The sequence below is a fragment of the Colius striatus genome, chromosome 1, assembly GCF_028858725.1.
Source record: "Colius striatus isolate bColStr4 chromosome 1, bColStr4.1.hap1, whole genome shotgun sequence".
Classification (NCBI taxonomy): domain Eukaryota; kingdom Metazoa; phylum Chordata; class Aves; order Coliiformes; family Coliidae; genus Colius; species Colius striatus.
Genome location: NC_084759.1, coordinates 35,521,570 through 35,543,240, shown reverse-complemented (window position 1 = coordinate 35,543,240; position 21,671 = coordinate 35,521,570). Strand labels below are relative to the sequence as shown.

General features: G+C 40.6%; 1 protein-coding gene and 1 long non-coding RNA gene across 2 annotated transcripts in view; one reads left to right on the top strand and one right to left on the bottom strand.

Moving 5' to 3' along the window:
• Positions 1 to 12,747, bottom strand: part of TDRD3 (tudor domain containing 3) — a 99,222-nt gene extending 86,475 nt beyond the window's left edge. The window contains exon 1 of the mRNA XM_061995377.1: positions 12,399 to 12,747. Within this exon, the coding sequence (XP_061851361.1) occupies positions 12,399 to 12,439 (41 nt within the window). The 5' untranslated portion in view covers positions 12,440 to 12,747. The remainder of the gene's footprint in view (positions 1 to 12,398) is intronic.
• LOC133625326 (uncharacterized) lies at positions 12,343 to 19,808 on the top strand. The gene is made up of 4 exons (XR_009818644.1): positions 12,343 to 12,778; positions 13,309 to 13,437; positions 16,521 to 17,494; positions 18,134 to 19,808. It is a non-coding gene; the product is annotated as an uncharacterized LOC133625326 (long non-coding RNA).
• Positions 19,809 to 21,671: the final 1,863 nt, after the last annotated feature.

Below are 21,671 nucleotides of genomic sequence, written 5' to 3'. Positions count from 1 at the left end.
TGTTAGTCTCCAGTTGATAAATTTGAGAGAAATCAGAACCTGAAGTAGCTACCAGATGAAAAAAGGCATTCTAGTACTGGTTGTGATTAAGTACTTACTTTCAAGAATCACATTTTCTATAACCAAGTAGTATATTTCAGTTTTTTCACTACATATCACCATACTTTCTGTGAACAAATGTCAAAATTGTATTAACAAATCCACTTTAGAAGAGATGTACCAATTTTCATCAAGAAATATACAACCAACTTCCGATTTTTTCTTTTTTGGAGAGGAAGGATACGGAGGATGAAATGTTAGTAAAAACCGAACTATGTAAGAGGCATTGTTTCTCAACCAAAAGGCATATCATGGAGCTCAAAGGTAAGTGCTGATCCATATCCCTTATAACCGCTTAGGCTGACAAGCAGCTGGACAGAAACCAGCTCTGTGGGTTCACGGCAAAGAACAATCTCAACACAAACAAGATCAGCAACAGACGTGATTTTGTCTAGTTTTGGGGGAGCTCAATATGAGAGAAGACCCACAAACTGAAAACAGATCACTAAGATGTTTTGAGGACTGGAGCCCATGTCATAGGAGGAGATGCTCAGAGCCTCATTTGGTTTGTCAAGTCTGTTCAGCCTGAAGATGGCCAGGCTAAAAGAGCAACTCATTCCCCTTCTCCTGCCCCAACTATCTGAAGGCAGTTTAAGGAGACAGAGACAATTCTGAGAGGTGTGGAATGAAATTATAAACATGGGCTGAAACACAAGAAAGCTCAGCTGGACATAAGGGAGAGAAAAGTTTTCCCCAAAAGTGGCTGAGCACTGGAGCAAGGCACTTTAGAGATATTCCAAGCTCAACTAGACAACACTATCAACAAGCTGATCTAACTTTGGAGTTGGTCCTGCTTTGAGCAAGAGCTGGGACTAGGATGGCCTCTCCAGAAGTTGTTCAATCAAACTTATTTTTTAATATATTTTGAGTGTCTCAAAGTGAAGCCTGACATCTTTCTAAGAATTAATTCCCCAAACACATTTTAAAGGAAAATTTTGTGCACTTTTTCCAGTAAGGATACCAAAAAGTAGGCTTATTGAGACTGGAATAATTGAGTTATAATATTTGTACATATAAATATTAATATTAGTATGTATCTTTAGCAGGTATCATATAATTTTGACCATTTTTAATCACCTTATTTAGCTTATTGACTGTACTCATGAGGGAGATAATTAATATTCCTCAATTTACACTGTGAAATATCACTTTATTACCACATATGAACAGTACTGAACCCTAAAACTTTAAAATGAAACCTGGAAACATTACTAATTGATATTTTGTTATTAAAGCACATATTCCTCATATTCTATATCAGCATCAAAGACGTGAAATACTTCTGCTGCAAGACATTTTGTATTTATTAATATCCAGCTTAATATCCACTGTGTTTCCTGACTAACAAAGCAAGATACTAAGCAAATGCTTTCAGTTTTATTTGAAATGTTTAAAACAGAATTTTATCACCAACACAAAGATACCAAGAATAGTTGCTATAGTGGATATTGTTAACCATTCTTTGAAGTAACACGTGAAAAAAAGCAAACCAGGGTGTGAAGGAGATCCTTCACTATCAAGATTTATTTTCATATTCTCTGGATTAATTAATATTTTTAATTTCATATTTTAGCATTGTAGGCTTGGAAAGAGAAAGGATTTAAATTAGGTCCTGTAACACTCCAGAGACTCATCTAACCTTCCAAGCAGACAACGTGTAAAAGAAGAGCAATAGTCTTCATTCTCCTGGCTTTTTTTGAACGATGCTCTATACTCAAGCTTTTACTTCCTGTACTTTCTAAATCAATCAAAGAAACATTTAATCTGACAGAACCTTACTTTTTTCCTCTGGCCAGTCCGTAACTGAGAGGAGGAGAGAGGAGTCAGTTATAATTTTTATCTTCCAATAACAGTAATGTTACTAATTTAAAAAGCAAACAACAACAGAACACAGTAATTATTCGCATGGAACAAAAAAATAATTACAAACTCAAACCTAGAGAAGAAACTGGAGAACATTTAAGAACAGAACTTCAGTTAAAAAGCAATAAGTTCATCTCTCTAGAGCAACAGCATGAAGAAAATATTATCATAGCTGGAACATAACAGCAATTACTGTTCTAGACGAAATTAAGTTTCTTCCATTTCTTCATGTTGTTATCACATAGAATGGTAGGGGTTGGAAGGGACCTTTAGAGATCATCTAGTCCAACCCACCTGCAGAAGCAGGTTCACCTAGATCAGGTCACATAGGAACATGTCCAGGTGGGTCTTGAAGACCTCCAAGGAAGGAGACTCCACAACTCCCCTGGGCAGCCTGTTCCACTGCTCTGTCACTCTCACAGTGAAATAGTTTTTTCTTATGTTTAAGTGGAACTTTTTGTGTTCCAGCTTCATCCCATTACATGGCAACATGGTTAGACTAGGTACTGAAATGTAAAGTAAAACATCAGAACGGGCAACGAGTAATGAAGTAATTAGAAATGCATTTCCTTTCCCCTTCTCTTCCCCATTCCAAGATACAGGGACACTGGTAAACCTTTAGCAGCATTCTCCAAGGAAATCTTTTTCCATCTCAAAACCACATAACTGAAAATTTTGCCTAACTGCACAAGACAATAGTCAGCATCAATCGTTAATTTCTCCAATACGTTTCTGATCAAGGCTGAAAACTTGGTGGATTGACAAAACTCCACACTTCAAGCACAAAAACTGCTCAAAGTTCTTGTTTCCTCATTTGTACATTCCACAAGGATTCACTCCAGTTTAGCCAATCCTTCAAAATAAAGTTCTGAAACATATGTAATGAAAGTTTCAGGCCAATTTCATAGTGAGGCTTCATCAGCCACTAAAAACAAAGTCACAAAAACTTTTACTTGACTCACTATTTAACAAGAATTGGTTTGAAATCATTACATGCTACATAGTCAAGAGAAAAATATAACTATTAAAAAACGCAAACTGGTTTACCTTAAAATACTAACTGTAAACATTAATGCATTTACTGCCCTCACTTACTCTGATTTTCACAGGTAGAAAATAATATCAGATTTGTTTGTGTCAAAAACTGCAGATAGCACTCAAGTGAGAAGTTGCAGAGGTATTTGGCAAGTACTTGCCACAAGGCAGATCTCCAAGCTGTTTCGTAGATAGCTGAACTGCAACTCTCAAGTCTACCAATAATTATGTGTATTACACAGATATGCATCTGTGTATTTTAAGTTACATATGAATTTAAAACCACAAGTCAGAATAAGTTTCAAAAACAAAAATCATGACTGTGTTCACTATATATTGTTTTCACTGAAAAGTAGCTTGATGGATCATATTTTTATACAAGGTCCTCTCACTATTCCTTTTAGCTCATGTACTTCAACATAAAAAAATGTCTTGTTCAGAAATTACTACTGAGATAACAAAATATTCTATTTTATGACTGTAAAAGAAGATAACAGTGCAACTTCAGCAGATGGAAAAAAACAAGTTACAGTGAGTCTCTACAACTACTTCACAGAGCAGCTTTAGTGACTAAGTACACACGCTTCTATCCAGCAGAACCAGCTGTCATGCAAAAATGTCAAACTTTTCCAGGTAAGAGAGAGGTGCCCAAGATAACCTCACTAACTTCAAACTTGGGAAAGATTAGCTTTCAGCAAGCAGCAGTGCTGTAATACCACTGATGCTAGAAATGGTCCCTGCGGCAAGAAAGTTCTGGACAAGACCTCTTGGGTGCTTTGCTACCCCATGATTCATAAAGGTACACATATATCTGACATTTAAAACAACGAGGAGGGTTTGTTTTCTTCATCTAATCAAAGTTGGTGTTGGGGGTTTTTTGGCTCAAGTTGTGAACACTCTTTCTCACTCACATTTCCCCAAGAAAACATTGGCAGCCATCATAAAGTGTTAAACCAAAAACAAATGTTCTAAGGCTGGGGCTGTGCCAAAGACACAGCTGCCATGCCACTGAGAGTATCTTGAAGTCATCTGAACACACATAGCTTTTTCTCCACTGGCTTTCCTCAGCAATTCATTTTCAGACACGACACAGCACAAGAAGCTCCAGCCGTTCCTAGAGCTCTATGAAAAACAATAGGAAGAAATATCTGGTCCTGACCACACTCCCCAAATAGTGCTTTCTGACAAAGAAGCAATTTCATCAGTCTGTTCTCTAACTCAGAGTAAGTCTTCACTTGCTGTCAGTTAATGCTATCACTTCAAATTTCTAATACCTATGCTACATTTCTCAAATTGAAGGGCTCAAAACGATGTCAATGCAAGAATGCAATCATGCTTCAATTGCTTACCATTGTTATAAAGATTATTTAAACCAGAAACTTTCTTTTTTCCTTTAAATGTGTGAAGTAGCTCAAAGGCTGTATATCAGTCTTAGAGCTGTCCAGTCTTCCTGAGTTCTGACACCACACAACTATGCATTACGCAAAATACATAAAATGTGATTAGAAACATTCAGGTACCATTCATCTTCCAGAGAACTTTTCCTTCTTTCTGTCAGCTGCATTAGAAGTACTGTTACTTGCTTTTAAATGTCTCCCTTTTGCTCTGAAGAGGCAGAAAATGTATTACTTCTGAAAATACAAATAATGTACACAGCTTGGAGAATAGTTCTTAAATTTGTTTTAGTTATAGTGCTACGACTATCACAGAGTAAGAAATCTATTTAAAAAATAACCAGTGTGTAGGATATTTGAAATCCAACATTTCTAAGCTTCATTCTATCTATGTTACACTTCAGGACAGATTCATACTTCTACATATCCTAATATGTATTATCTACATTAAGTTATACTTTCTCCATCAGTAACATCAATTTACAGCATGCACATATAAGTATCAGTTTGTTAGTATGACAGACAGCAGCATCTCACTCCAGAATTCACCAGCTACTCTCCTACTAGCTTGTTGTCCAGGGATTCAGGGTCTGGGAAGTCTGAGTATAGAGAAACTGATGACAAAAAAAACCCCTATCTGTTCTCAAGAGTCTCATAACATGACTTCAGATTGAAAAATCCTTAGAAATGGCTTTCTCCTGAGACCTGGTAGTTCATCTACATCCATCATCTACTCCAAATGCTTCAAATTTCCATTTTCCAGAAGGTACAAGCTAATAAATTAAGAAAATGCTGACTTGTTAAACATATTGCTTTTACTAACTCATTTTTCCATTGGGAAGTTCATTTAGGTTTGTTGGACAAGGCAAACAACAATCAAACACGCTACTATTTCATTCTGCCCAAGTCCTTCTCTCAAATTCATACCAAGATGACCTTTTACATGCTTTGCTTATAGTATACTTAGAAACAAAATATGTGGGAGGGCAGAGGTCAACCAGCCCCAAACAGTCACAGTCATGTAATAAGTTCCACCTAATCCCCTTGTTTAGGTGATGACATCTATTAGTTTAAAAATAGACAAACTGATGTAAACTATGGAAATCCGAAGACATCACCTCAGAGACAGAGTACTGTTCAATACCAGATCAGTCAAAGAACATGGGGACAAAAAGAGGCAGAATGAAAGAAAGAAGCTACTACACCAACTCAAAGCTGGCAAAGCATATGAACTATAAGGCTAAATCAATAACTTCGGAAATAAAACTCAACACATTCAAAATCTCCAAAGACAACAAAATGGAGGCTAACTATGGAAAGCCTACACACTCCTCCAAAACTCATTGCTTGGAGAGAATCAACCTCAGACACACTATATCAACAAAGGTAAAGCCACTGAAAAGGTGGGTGTTAAAAAAAGGTCTGTAACAATTTAAACAACTTTCAGCTTTAGATGTGTTGTGAGCAGACTAAGCTTTTTTTTCCTCTTTTTTTTTTTCTTTTGTTGAGTAAGGGGTTCAGAGTAGCAATATCTTCACTGTAAGTTGTAACAGTTCTATAAATAAAGGACATTTTATATCTGTGCTTCAGCTTCCGAGCAGATTATTCAGAGATACAAGAAAGTGAAGCCTCTGTCCCCAAAGATGATGCATAAATCAATGTAAGATCTGGCACACCAAGACAAGAGAAGGGCAGTCTCTCCCAGCAACTAATGAAAACCTGGAGGCTGAGATGCAGTAAAGCAGTGGAAATCACACCTGAGACCAAGTACATAAGGGCCCATCACAGTTGCTTTGTGTCTCTCTGTCTTGTTTTTTTCTCTCCAAATTCTCACTCCCTCTTCCCCCAGCTCCAGTTAAGAGGAGAAAATTCTTCCTTCAGCAGAAGTACAGTGTGAAGACACTTATCTACCACATTTCTCTTTTTTCAAGGGTGTCCAGAAAGCAGATGATTCAGGTAAAGAATGTACAACACTACCAATTTCTAGAAGTGTCTGTAGTAATTCCAAGCTTTCAGCCATTTTAGATAGTAATCGAATAATGTTCAGTATTCAGTACATCTACTCCACCTGAATTTGCCTAATCACAATTTTAACCCACTTATATTTTTCTACTTCACAGTATCACATAGTAATTAAGTTCCACAATTCAGTAACACACAGCTTGAAAAGCTACATTGACTTTCATCAGGTAGCAGCTTTAATTCACTGGGTGGCCTAATTCTTGTCTTAAAAAAATAGCTGTTCTTGTTTTCTATTCATCACTTCTGCACAATCTATGGATTTTATAGACCTCTATCACCTCTCCCCTTATTGTTCTGTTTGCCACACTAAAGATTTTCATCTTTTCAGCACAGAGGATCTCCCAAACCTCTCATCCACTTTTCCACTGTCTAAGAAAGACTTGGTGTGCTGGGGTGATTATACTAATGCACACCATTAATGACATAACAACCTATCAATTATTTCATTCTTTGTGAATAATTCCCAACAGCTTTCTGACCACAGCCCTTCTCAAAGTAACATTAGCCAATGTACAGCTTATTGCTGGGTAGATAGGTTTTATTATTTTCCCCTGCAAGAGTATCATTTGGCATTCAGCAAAACTTAACTACATTTCTATGTGATAGCACCAGGCAACGGTATCATAAGATTTTGCTGCAACTACCCAGTCAGTTTAGATTTTACCAGTCCCCATATAGATCAACAAACTGCTGTGGTGCCACAACACTATCATTCCCTAAGATTATTATTTAATACAATGAACGCCTAGATCTCAGCAGAAATACACTGGTAACACTTTTCAATCGTGAAGCAGTCATTTAATTACCTAGTTTCTCATCTTTTAACCAAATGGACTAATCCACAAGATAATCTTTTATCCTTGGAAATTTAGGTTTGGTTGAGGTCCTCGGTCAAATATTTTACCCATTTTCAAACTAGTCTGCTACTAGCTTTGTAAGTGCTCCCTAATTCTAGTGTTGCAGCATTCAGTAAGCAATAATACTGCAGGATTTGGTGAGCCAAAGTTCTACTTTCATTCTACGTACTGCTTGCAGACTATATAAACTTCAAGAGGTCCACTTCTTTTGGTTTTTCCCTCTGCAAACTGAGGGGTTTCAAACATTTTAGTCCACTACCTCCTTCTACCTCCTTATTTTAGTTATCCTTCTTCACTTTTTTTATCTATTCATTATAGCCTTAAATTTGTTTCTTACAAAAGCTGAGAAATTTCCATCTGATATCTGTCATTTTTACCGCCTAGCATTTCCTTTGAAAACAATTTACCAAAAAAAAAACAAAAAGTCACCAACCTGTATTAGCTCCTTAGGCTTGTTTCCCCTAACATAAGGTAACACACCAGACCTTTTCTGCAACTCCAGAGTGAAAATGACAAAGAATTCAAGACCCCACTATGCATTATTTGTGATCCAGGAAGAGTGCAAACCCATCAGTGCAGTCAAAAAAATGCAATGATGCAGCGTTTTCTTTTGTACTGGCACTTTTGAGATTTCACGGTACCAATCAAACTTATAACGTACCAACAAAATAACGTACATCGCAAAATACGTATATATCTCTCCTGTGAATCACTGTGTTATCCCTCTGTCTAAGGAGCATCTTGTATCCAGTCCAAACTTGCTCCACACACAGGGACTAATTTCAGCTGAGCTTCCAGTGGAAGAGCAAAAGAACACAGAAGAAAAGCAGAACACCTTGCAGGATGCCAGAGCTGACTATTTGGCCAAATTCCTGCTGAAAGTTGTACCCCATGAGTATTTCCCTGTGTTTCTAGGTATGTACCTGCTTTTGCTTTAGAGGTTGGATCACATCACATGCTTAGTCCTACAAGAGAAGTTTGAACAGATCAATCTTAAAATCTGAAGTTTTCCAATACACAGCACATTACTGGCCAAAATACTTAAAATTCACTCTGGTATACACCAATTACATAGTTTTCACTTTAGAAGTATATAATTTCAGGTTTAGATTGATATAAGGGTTTTCTCAAGGATTACTAAGCAGTATTCTTTTATTTCCAAACAACTAGTACAATTCCAATTCCTCTTCATCTCTGGGAACAACTTTTCCTAGTTGGAATACTGTTTACATAATCTTTAAAATGAAAAACCATCTTTAAAGTGTTTATAAGATTATACGTTTTTGCCATAAACTTACTAATTTTTATGCCATCACACACTGCAATAAGAAAATCCATACTGCTTGACAAGGAACTCACATGTACATTTAGTTGTACTAAAAATTATTTAGTTATCCTGTTTGCATGTCTTCTTTTCTTACATTCAGAGATCAATCACTCACCAAACCCAAGAGCTGTGGAACTACAGGTTAAACCTGCTGTAGGATACAATATATTGTTTAGTTTTGACAACACGTATGCATTTCCACATAATAAAATCCCGAGTTCTGCAAACATCTGTGACACTGAGGAGGCCTTGGCTTGTCACATTCCCTTGTGAAATGCCACCCAAGAGACTTCCAAAAAAAAAAACAAAACAAAACACCCCAGACAAAAAAATTCTGTTGCAGGCCTGGGAGAAGTATTCTGTGGTTCAGTGTTTACATAAGGTGGATGTTTTCTGTAGTCTATCTGGACTTCACTGCTGAAAAGAAAACTGAATTCAATAACTCAGGTTCCACCAAGGTCTGTATTTTAATGGGAACACTGGAAAACCAGTTCCAAAATTCTTGAACATAACTAGAACAATATAAAAAGGTAATTCCCTCTGCCCCTTAGTCTTTCGCCTCACGTCTGGTAATTAAATAAAAAGTTAACATACAATTTTTGCTCCAAGACAGAGTATCTTTTTCACTGCAACATAATACAAACACACCTTATCTCCTCTCTAAAGTCAAAGCCAGTATCTCATTCCAAGGTATAGTATAGTGAGTAATGAAAAGAACTAGCCTCAAGAAATGCATGCTTTTAAAGACAGCTGCAAGGACATCTCTTCAGAAAAACTGCAATTCTGCACACAAACTTACAGGGGTCTTTTATCAATTTTCATGAAAATCCATTATCAAGGAAAAAAAAAAAGAAAACTATTCTCTGCTTTAGCTACCACTGCTACATTTACTTGGTACGGCTACTTAATCTTTCCAAAGCTGATAAAAATGTAATTGATATGCTGAAATAAGCTTTAAAGGCAAACATTACAAATTCCCAGGCAATTTCACAACAGATAACACTCTTAGAACACTTAGGAGAAAAAAAAAAAAAATTAACTACATCATGTTACTGCTTTACTTGAAAAATAAATGTACTTTGTATTCAGAATTGTAATGAAGAAAAAATAACTGTAGATATTCACATAGATGACCATCTATACTAAATCTTTAAAAGTAGAAAGGATTTAAGAAAGTTACTGTAAAACCCAATCAGTACAAACTAGCAAGATTTGTAACTATGGAAGAACAACAGTTTTTCCTTGGTTGGAAGCATCAAGTTATGCTTCTGTAGCTTAAGTGGGGACAGATTTTAATGTATAAACTCAACTATCTTTTTGTACTAGAAAAATGTACGACTTCGACACACAAAGTGACAGCAACGGTGGCAACCAATTTGGTACAGACAATGACTCAACTACCAGTTTAGTCAAGCACAGTCAGAAATATAACACATTAAATACCATTGAAGGCTTACTCATACATATGTTAACTAAGATGTACTAATAATATGCTAACAATTTGCTTACAACCTAAAAGCAATGGCGAAACCGTTAAAAGCATGGATATTTAGGTCATTATTTTTTAAATAAAAACTTTAAAAGTGCATGGAAACTTAGCTAAACATTTCTGAAGCGTCTTTTTCCACTCCATGTCACATCAAAACTATATGCATCCATTTTCCCCCCTTTCGTACTACCCTTCTGAATGCAACTACCTCAAGGCATAATTCCAGATGACCTGATTTTCAGCCCGTTACTTGCCTGATAATCTTTCAGTCTGTCTTTGGCTCACACCCTGCAGTACTGCAAGAATAACAATTGTTTGTAGTCATTCAAGGATATATGAGGAAAGAGGCTAACACTGCAGAACAAAATATCACCTCGGGGCCGCCTTACATTTGTACTGACAAAATCTGAAAGCCATTTACTGATGGCACTCATTCAACTAACAAAGTAGTAAAACACCAAGGAACTGAAAACTGCACAATAAAATTTTGAATATGCAACAGAAAGCAAGAAATTAAAACTATGAAAATAAAAAATAACTTATGGAAAGCTTTCTTCTTTTTGGAGAAAAATAAGTAAGAAAGAGGATGGGTTGAGTTTCCAGCTACATTCAAAACTTGCCTTTAAATAAGCTAATGTTATTAAAAATAGCACAGTTAGTTATGATGCACTGAATTCACTGAGAGCCAGGAATCACAGGACTGCACACTCAAGATCTGTTTAGAAAAGTATTTTTGCAACATACGATATGCTTATCCAAGAGGCACACCTGAAAACACTAATTTTCTCAATTTGGGTAGTATTAACACAAAGTAACACCATAAAGGCTAGGTAAGCACTATAAAAGCCTATCAAACACAGTATAATCAGACAGTCAAAAGAGCTGAATATCCCCCTGCATTTAGCATTGGCGTGGTCTCACCTCGAACACTGTGTGCATAATTTAAAAAGAATGTGAAAGTCTGAACGAATGCAGAGGAAGCCAACAAAGCTGGTGAAAGAGCTGGAAGGCATGTCCTATGAGGAGCAGCTAAGGACTTTGGGTTTGTCCAGCTTGGAGAAAGGAGGCCAAGGAGTGATCTCACTGCTCTCCACAGCTTCCTGAGAAGGGGAAGTGGAGATGGAGGTACTCTGAGCTATTCTGCCTGGTATCCAGCCATGGGACACCAGGGGAAGTTCAGACTGGATATTAAAAAGCATTTCTTTACCAAGATGGTGGTCAAAACTGGAACAGGCTTTCTAGATAGCTCGTTGATGTCCCAAGCCCATCAGAGGCATCTGGACAATGCCCTTAAAAAGATGCTTTAACTTTGTTTAGGCCTGAATTGCTCAGGCAGTTGGACTAGATGATGGTCACAGGCCCCTTCCAACCAAACTATCCTATTTTATTCCAGACCAGGTGATGTGTGTTTTAATCATGTACAACTTACCCATACATGAAATCACAGTCCACAAGAACCGCTAAGCTTAACAGCAGAAAAGAAATATCCCAAAAATGATACTGTAAATAATAACCTTGCCTGTAATTTGAGCACTTTCTCTCAGTTACAGACCAAGTAAGTTGCTTTATGTTTTGGTAAGTCGGATTGAGCTTTTGTTTCCATAGAAGATTTGTAAGTAGTTAAAGAAAGAATAAAAAAATATCCAAAACTTCTGAAGTATCAAAACAACTCTAGGCTAGCAAATGAGAGTTTATAGCAGCTATTTGAAAAGCACAACTTATGGAAACATAAGTTCAAAACAGAAATGGTGTGCCCAGCAATTAGGCTGACTAGAAAACACAAACACACGGGTTCAAGCTTCACAAGTTTACTCTACTTCAAGTCCACTTTCTCCATCTTCCTTGCCGAAAGGGACCACAGTGCAGTCCAAAGTGAAGCTATCAACAACCACCAGGCCTCCTGGCATTTACTGCTGCCGTCACGCAGCTAAGGCAGGCCTCAGAGAAAAGCAGGCAGAAAAGGACGCAGGCCGCAGCGCAGCCTCCACCGGCCCTGGGCCCCGTCGGCGGGGGGGCGGCCTGCTCCGGGGCGGAAGGGCTGGGGGGGGGGGGTGCCGCTCCAGCGACAGGTCTCGTGTGCCTCTCGGGCAGGACAACACCCTCCCCTAACCCGCACACACCGCCACTAGCTCCATGCCGTAGCTCGGGCGCAGAGGTCCCCTCACTGATGCACGCTTCAAAAAGTAGGAGAACCACCCCAAATCCCAACCACTGCTTTTGCCCCAGGCGCGGCCCACTGCCCCCCGAAGGCGGCGAAGCCCGGCCTCGGGGGCCGAGCAGGCCGCGGGGCAGCCGAAGCCGCCCCCACTTACCAGCCCGACTCGGAGAGCGCCGCCCTCGTCCTGTCAGCCATGGCGCCTCCTGCCGCCGCTCCCCCACCGCGCTCGGGGCCGCCGGGGCGGAGCGGTGGGGCCGGGCAGACGCGGGGCCGCCGGGTGCTGCAAGGAGCCCCAGCGCTCGGAGGAGGGACGCGGGGCCCACTCGCTCCCCCGCCCCTCAGCCCTCTCCGGGCACTTGGCCCGGCTACCTCTACGGCGGGGGAAGGGAGCCGAGGGCAGGAAGGGGCGGAGGCGGCCCAGGCATAGACGAACAAAACCCGCGACCGGCTGTTACGGTACTGTGGGAGACGGTAGGAGAGGACGTTTTGCCGCGTCTCGGGAAGCCGCTGCAGCCATGGCGGAGAAGGGAAAAAGTGAGGGCAGAGGAGGCGGTGTCGCGGGGCAGTGCGGGGGTGGAGCGCGGGTCCCGCCGGGCTCCCTCAGGGCAGCGCCGCCACGGCCCGCCGGGGCTGGAGCCGTGTGAGAGGCCATTACCACCTTGGAGTAGCGGGAACAGTTTGTTTTAAACGCGTTTCATCTGTACGTAATATTACTGGTAGTAACGTTGTGTAGGCAAAGAGCTTCATACATGCCCTCAAAATTAGTATTGCTGGTGAGGAGGGCTTTTTTTAGCCTTTAGCGTGTTTGGATGTGAAAGGCTATTTCTGTGTTTCTTTAACGTATTTTTTATCTCTTTAGTGCCCAAAAAGGCTGAGCAGTGGCATGAGTGTTTGTTTGTTTATTCACTGCTATCTGCCTTTTTAACAGGAGCTATCTTTTAAAAGAACAGCAGTGTTTAGTTGTTGCTGTTTTAAGTACCCAGCTGGGTCAGGTGTCAGCAGCAGGCAGACAGGGATAGGAGGGAACGCGGGACCGCCGTCCTCACGTCTCCTTTCTGTTCCAGCATTAAAGGCAACTGACATAAGGTGAACGTCAGCGGGTCGGAAGTTATGAAGATGCGTTCCTGAGCCTTGGCACTCCGCTTGCAGGTGAGGGCAGCGGCCTTCCAGAAGACATCCAAGGATTTGCATTAGTGAGTCACATCCCTCTGCTTCTGTAACCCACTGGTGACAAGTGTTAAATAATTCTTTTGCTGCACTGAGGTTTCAAAACCTAGCTACCTACTATATTTGTCTGTAAAAAAGGCACATTTCTTCGTGGGTCATTCACATCCTTGGGATGTTTTGGTTGTGCAGCATCTTCAAGTCTTGCTGGTTTTCCTTTTTTATTATTTTTTTTTACCCACCTGAAAACCTCTCTTTGCTATACTGAGTAAAAGTCACTGAGGAGTCTTGCAACAAGCTGTGATTTCTGCTGTGCTGGTCAACAGTATTTGCTTTTTTTTTTTTCCCCCTACCATTTGCTGTGTACTTCATAGCCTGAATAACCAAATCAGTTGTTTGGGTTTTCAAAAGTTATGCAATCCCATATCATGGCAAGACTCCAGGTGAATATGAGCTTCCAAAGGAATTGCATCAAGAACAACAAACATAAGAAATATACATACTGTAGGCCTGTAACAAAGAAACTGTGAAATTAATGCTGAAGAATACTCTAAAGTTAAGCAGGGGAGTCACGCTGAAGTGTTAGTGGCCAAGTGACACCCTTGTTGCACACTGCAGCTGCTGACACGCAAAAGCACCAGCAGAGACGTGGTAGTGCCAGTTCAGACACTTCCTATGAAAAAGAAATGGAAATAAAAGCACCTTGCATTTGGAATCTGACCTGGCTGCACTTTAGATGACCAAGAAAGGGTTGTAAACATTATTGTAGCTCGAAAAAGGGTGCCTGTAGAGCCAATTAGTAAGGGATGGAATATGACCTAGGAGAAGATAATGAGAATTACAGACTTTATGTGTTACCTCATGTTAGTTTAAGGCATGGAAGCTTCTGCTTACTTAAATCTTCATCAAAATCACCAGGCAATTATACCAGCAATTTACACCTTATGGCTAGCTGTTGCACCTCACAGCACAAAACACCATCTATAAAGAAAATGTGGTACTCAGCACTGTCCAACTTAAGGTTGCACAGGCAGCTGTTCTAACAAATTCATTATGTGCAAGCTGAGATAACGTGTATATATATACACACACATCCTTTTGGACCTGAGAAATCTCCATTAGTACATGTTTCTCTGCTCAGAGAAGGCACTGCCCAATCTTTAGTGTTTCTAGCTGCTGTTAGCTGTGCTGCAGTGAGGTAGATCATTAGCTCCACTGTAAACAGAAGGTGACCTGCTGCTTGCCAGGCAGTCAGAAAATTGGAGAGATAAGGCCCCTTGTACCAACTGCTCATGATAAAACATTCTTAGAGCGTTTCTCCATATCTATCACCTTTAGAATAAAGGATATTGCTGAAGCTAATGAGGGTTGGAGTATATGTAGTTATACAGGAACCAGCACGTGTGTAAGGGGCTCTGTGCCTCCATAGCTTTCCCTGAAAAGTGCATGTTACTCAAGATGAATCAGTGTGTCACTGTTCACAAAATTCAAACCATAATCTAGTTTGATCACTGAAGTTGAAAGGCTCATTCCAATTTCTGTTCCCAGGTGTCTGTTTCAAAGTGTTAGCCATAGAAAAGTGTGAGGTTAAAAAACAAGGTCTGTGAGGAACAACTAACACTGCTAAGCTTCGTATTTAGCTTCAGGATAATTTGTGATACAAAATCACTTTCTGTAGTACCTTTGAGAGATGTCAGTAGCATCCAAAACAAACAAAAAAGAGTAATTTTTAGTCATTGTGATAGTTTACACAAATGCATCTCCGTGCATGACTAGGTAACAGTGCCGTTTACAAATGTTACACATGCCAAACAGATAATGCTACATTTTGAGAAGTACCCAAACCAGTTATTCCTACAAATGACACAGAGAAGTGTCATGGAGCAGCAGGGGTCAGCTGGGTCTCAAGGCAAGCTAGGAGTGGGGTACAGTAACATGGCAGGCAGAGCAGATACCACACCATAAGGAGCCAGGATATGAGTAGCAAGTCCAGACTAGGATCAAGGCCAGAGATGGTGGCCAGGATCTGACACCGCGAAGTCATCACCCTGCACAGGCAGCATGATGAGACTGGTCTGAGTGCAGCGAGGAAGCCGGGGCAGAGCCCAGGCCAGAATGGAGGAGGTCCATGCCCAAACATAGACGTAGCTATGAAATGGCTGTAGTGCAGCCCAGGCTGTGGCTGGTGGGACAGCCACCACTTAAATGTAGCTCCTGTGGGAAAGCAGAGGCGACTCCTCATGTTTACCTTCTTTCTGACAGCTCTTTCTGGCAAAAAAACCAACCATGAGCTTGGTCAGCTAAACCTGTTGACTCAACTTACTGATCTCCTAGTAGCGGGTGTGCTCCAGGCCCTGAGAACGAGACAGTTCTGCTGCTGTATTAGTGTGCAAACAGGTCTGGTGAGCAACATACTCATTTATCCTTGATTTGTCTCTGAAGATGGGTTTCTCAATGCTTTAAGCAGAAACAGGCTTAATAGTAACTGCATTCCAAATCATCCAAAACCAGGGCATGGAACTTAACAGCTTACTCTGGCACATCTTTTACAAAGGATTTCAGCTTTCAAGGAAAACTAGAGAATTACCTGTATTGATCTTCTCCTTCAAATAAATAAAATGTACCTAGTACTTTGTATCTTCAGAGTGCTATGCATGAAGCTATTTACATTCTAATAAGATCCTCTTAAATCAACTGGATTGTTTCATTAAGTTTTAGGTCTATTAAATACACTTTTTTGATGTTATGTATGTTCAAGTTATGACGTGGCTATTTAAAAAGGTAGAGGGACTAAATGGGGAAAGATTGCTTAATGTGTCATCTTAAGATGTAATCTTAAGCATGGTAACTAACTGCAGGTATGAAACAGTGTCCAATAACATAAGACCGAGGGAAGCGTTGATGTGTTTTACTTCTAAGCAATATTTAGTTATGCAGTACAGGTTGTTTTTCTGTTATGTTCAGATTATTAACCAAAAAAAGTTTGAAGTACTGCTATTTAGTGCTGCATGACTATCACTTTGCTTGCACATCCTGTATTTATCTACCTTATTTATTAGAAATGCAAGAGGCTTGAGTTTAGGCAGTAACTAGCTTCTGTTGTTTATTTTAGCAAAGAATGACTAGATCCTGTGATTTCTTCACCAAATCCACAAAGTGTACACCGCATCATGCAGTGACTGAGGGCAGCAGCCCCTCCTCTGGAGCACCAGGTAGTGAGATATGTGTAAAGATGTGCCTACAATGCAGTTCTTCTAGACTGCTGCCCATGTCAAAGGGCAGTATGACAAAGTATGACAAAGAGGTTGTTTCCACAATGCTCTGTAATGGTAAGTACCTAAAATGTTTGATCTACTTGAGCACCTCCATTAGGTCACTTGTGAGGCAGACGACAGACAGAACTAGCACACATGACGAAACAGCAAAAGCCAGGTTTTGCAGCTGCCCTGCAGGTTCCCACCCATGGATTGATTCATCCATGTAGCCTTGTAGTCTCCTGCCAACCCCAACCCTGACCATTCCAGACCCACTACATTCAGCAATGAGCTCACAGAACTGGGGGGCTGAAGCTGTTGACTGCGCCTGCCAGAAACAGGCAAGAGCAGGAACCTGTAGAAGTCATTGTGAGTCACAGCACCGTGCACCCCAGCCTGGTGTGCCGAAACAAGCAACCGTGAGACAGAGACCCTGAAAACCAGGTTTGGTGCAAGGTCACCACGAGGACAAGAATGCCATTTTGGTCTCAATTTTCATTTCCTCTTCTGTAGAATGGGCTTTCTTCATTACATTATCTGAAGGTAACATGCCCTCTTACCAAAATGCAAGAGCATTGCATCGCATTGCAAATGTTTTCTCTGTTTTGTCTGAAGGGTTTTTGTCCTTATCCTTCTTCTATCATGAACTTCTCTAAACTGCAAAGAGCAAAGACAGCTGATTACTACTAGTCCTTCACACTAGGGAGGTGTTTGCTGGAGGTGAAGGAAAAAGCCTGACCAGTTGGGTCTCAAGGCAATCAAGCGACTGTCATCTGTTACAGCAACTGGAAAAGGAATCGACTTTTCACAGAGTGAAGGGAAAATTACAGAGGTAATGATTTTTTTCTGGGGGAGAGTTAGGAGAGAGGCTTGGAAAATGGAAGGATGAAGAAAAGAGGCAAACGGGATGACATTTTGAAGCTTGGAAATTGTTAATAATGATGAAGTCTGGGACATAATATCACCACCTATAGCCACAGACTATCATTTCAGATCTAAAAGTGCAGATGAATGTAATCTCATATAATTATGACACTGGTGTGGCCCCTCGAGGGCTAGCAGAAATGCTTGTGTTTGTCAGAGATTCTGGCACTGCTCAACCTACTGGTCCTCTGGATACAGAATTGGATAATAGCCAGGGAGCAGAGGATCAAACAGCATATGGCTTTGCAGACTTTTACTGGGCTGCAGTAAACATTCCAGCCCTGAACAGCTGTGTCTCATCTCTAACAAGATTACTTTTAAGAGACTGATACCTTCTGGACTGGATGGAAATCTGGAAATAAGCATGCTGTTGTCATGGCTCTGAGTGCACCAAGAGCCTCTTTTCCCCTCCTTGGAGTTTGGCTGCCAGTGCTGCATTCCAGCTCTGATATGGTGCAGCTGTAGCTTTGGATCACGCTGCTAGGGAAAGAGCTATGTGAGAAGGAGGTACGATAAGCCTCACAGGTGTCTTTTACTCTTTGCTTAGGAGCTGCATTGAAGCTCAGGCCTTCATCCTTGAGACTTGCCTAAGGTATGCCTGTGCCTGGCCATGTGCCTTGCTGATCCTGAACCACTGATTTGACTTACTGGCTTGTTCTTGCACCTGCTTCATCACTGCCTACATGTCTAGTCCATCTAGTCAGGGAACTGACCCTGCTCAGGTGCTGTGGGATTGTGGCTGCCTGGCTGAGATCATTGCCCTACCTGCCTTGCTGTTGCCTTCAGCTCCTGGATTCCTCCCTTGCACGACAGCCTGTGATTTTTGCTTCCTGACACCTCTTGTCCCAGAACAAGGATAATGGTCTGTTATATCAAGAAGTTAGTGTCACATTGACAGTCAGTTCATGTCTGAAATGGGCACACGTGATGTAACAGAACAAAACACAGGAACAGTGGAGACACTGCTGAAGACCGACTGCCATCCATACAATCACTTAATGCACAAGGCAGCAACAGCACCCTCAGATAGGAGAACAGGTAGGGAATGCCTGGAGCTCTCTGCAGACTTCTGCTTTCCCTGCCTATCAAGTTGAATTCGTCATAGTTTGTCTCAGAGAAATTCAGGTTGATACTGATCGTCACTTCTGGGCAGAACTGCTCATGAAGGAGCTGCCTGGTGAAAACATGGCATGTATATGAGCAGAAGAGTTAGGAAAAGCCCTTGGAGGGCCTTGCCAGGCTTGCCAAAGGCCTGTGGAATAGCTGCCATACAAGAGGGCACCTCACACAGTGTCAGGTAGCTCTCAGTGTGACATAAAATACCGTCAGCGTGGGCATGGGTAAAATGCCTTAGAGCAGCCTGTCCAGCCCCATGGGTATCCCTGTGGAAGCACAGCCCATTCCTCTAGGGCAGGGCAGCAACACCCAAAGTACTGCAGCTGATGGAAGGCCGTAGATCAACCCATCAGAGCAATACGAGCAAAGACATCATCCTCCTGTATAGTACACGAACAGAATATGACCTTAACTATAAACATAAATTAGATTGGAGAGCACAGCTGCACAGCAAGACAGTGACAGGTAGTCACTGATTATGCAGCAATATATATGGCTGTATGGTAACTCTCTGTATTGGTTCTGCTATTATTACTATTAAAAGCCATGAAGTTGTACTTTTCACACAATCACAGGAGGCATCATCTCCATATGAACAGTTCGGGGCATAAACGATCCAGCGATCTGTGTCAGCACTTGACTTAATTGCATGGTGGGACAAAAAAAGGCTGAATAAATAAATAAATAGATAGTGTTTTCTCATGGCAAACACATAAAGATTATTTTTGGTTTAGAAAAGATTCACTCTGCGATTTTCCTCAAGAGCTGTTGTATGTTTGTGCTTGAGGAAAAGCGAGTTATTGGAAATCCATGCCAGGCTGCAGCTAAGCAGTTGACTTTCTGTCCATGACTGAATACACACCGAACAGGCAAGAATGTTTCTGTGTTATTTCCTGGCAGTGAAAATATACTGTGTCATGTGTCTTTCCTATTCAAATATGCCAGCTTTTACCTACCACTGCTTTTGCCCTGCAGTCTGCAGACTCAAACTGGTGCAGTTTTGAAAAATAACTGAATTTCCTAAGAACTTTCAAGAAGCACCAAAATCAATGCTTCCAACAATTGAGTGCAGTAACTGAGCGTGCCATTTGCTGACCTTCACTTATGAATGATTCAGTTCTTTTCTGATTCTGTTTTTATTTATGTAACTTTTTCGTCTCTGTTGATTTTAGTTACTATTCGGTCCCCAGTGCTCCTTTTTCCCTGCCTCTTAGCAAAATACAAGAAACCAAAACAATGTGAAAAAATTATCTGATCTTCATAGTAGGTTTTTAATCTTCTTTCCGTATAGGATTTGATCCTCTATTTGAATTACTGCAGAATTATGAAGGGAATTACAGCATTCTAGAACCACCCTTAAAACAGCCTTACATATTTTAAGTTATTAAACGCAAAATATTCTTTCTCCAACTGCATGTTTCAGTTAACTTTTAGGTTAAATTCTGCAGCTCTCAAAGATGAAGAATGAAAAGAGACAGAAATGCTAGAGCCCTGAGCAACTTCTTGTTATCTGCAAATATACACTTTGAATTTCCCTGGCTTAGATATTTATCCCGAGTGCCTAAGATATTTCAATTGGAGTCTATAAAACAACAGGACATAAAAACGAAGAGCTTCAGAGACTGAAAAAGCTGCACAGTCCCAAATTCACAAGTGTTCTTCTGTTGCCACAGTTGTTTTAAAAGCTGTGATTTATTAAATTCAACACAAAAGCATAAGTTCACTTTTTCCACAGCCTACTCAAAAATAAAAAATCTGATTCAGTTCAGAAGCAAATCTGTGTGCTAATTCAGCAAGTGCTGTATGCAGAATCCACCAGTTGAGGAACACAAATACTCTCCAGAAAGCCCAGTGCTATCTGGCAAATTAGTGAACCATTGAGAAATGGCACTCAGCATGGAAAATAAGCAAAAGGAGGGAAAAGAGAGAAATGAGAGACCATAAGAAAAAGTTTTAGAGGAAGACAATAAAAAATTGGAACAAACTGCCCAGAGAGGTTGTGGAGTCTCCTCTGGAAATTTTCAAAACCCACGTTCCTGTGCGACCTGATCTAGGTGGACCTGCTTTAGCAGGGTATTGGACTGGGTGATCTCTAGAGGTCCCTTCCAACCCTACCATTCTGTGATTCTGTTTCTATGCAAATTGACAAAATTAGAAAAGCTGGCAATAATGGGGCCCCAGCCTAAAGCAACAACTTGGGCTACCTGTGTCAAATGGAGTTCACACCAGTAAAATAATGAATGAAAAATATTTCTTAGCACAAGAAGTCATGAAGGACTCCCTTTTTTCTTCTTTGCCTTTTGGCACAGGGGGTGAATCCAGATTTTATAAATGTATGGGTTTTTTCCTCATTTGGCCACAAAATCAGAAATAATCAGTACTCTATTCCACTCTCTGTAAAATACACAGAGGCATTCCTTTAATCATGTTTATGTATGCTAATGCTCATGGGGCTACCATATGAACCAGCTGTCCAGCTGAAAAAAGGGAAATTGGAGAGAAGAGGTTCTGAGTTTTTTACCTTAACGTTAATTTCTCTTCTGCTCTGATTCATGTTACAGTCCTGGACCACTTGTGTTGACATAGGGGTAGAAATTAGGTCAGCACTGATGCTGGAGACAGTATATCATCAAATCGTTGCCTCTCTGGAACAAAACCAACCCATTACTGTGGAGTAGCGTAGCTAAAATTAGAGGTTTGAGGAGAAATAACCAAGGGGCATATGAATGGCATATGTGAGAGGGGCAGGGAATGTGTGTATAGGAAAAGCACAAGGAGAACAACAGAGCGATGAGGAGAAGAGGGATAAAGTATGGTAGCAACACTTTGGCCAACTCACTGACCATTTTTACAGAGCTTAATTGAAACTTCCAGGTTTCTCTGGGTTTGTCTTTCTTCAGATTTTCTGCAATTACTGCTGTCAAGTCTCAGGTTTACACCAGCAGATACACAAGCTAACACACTTTTAC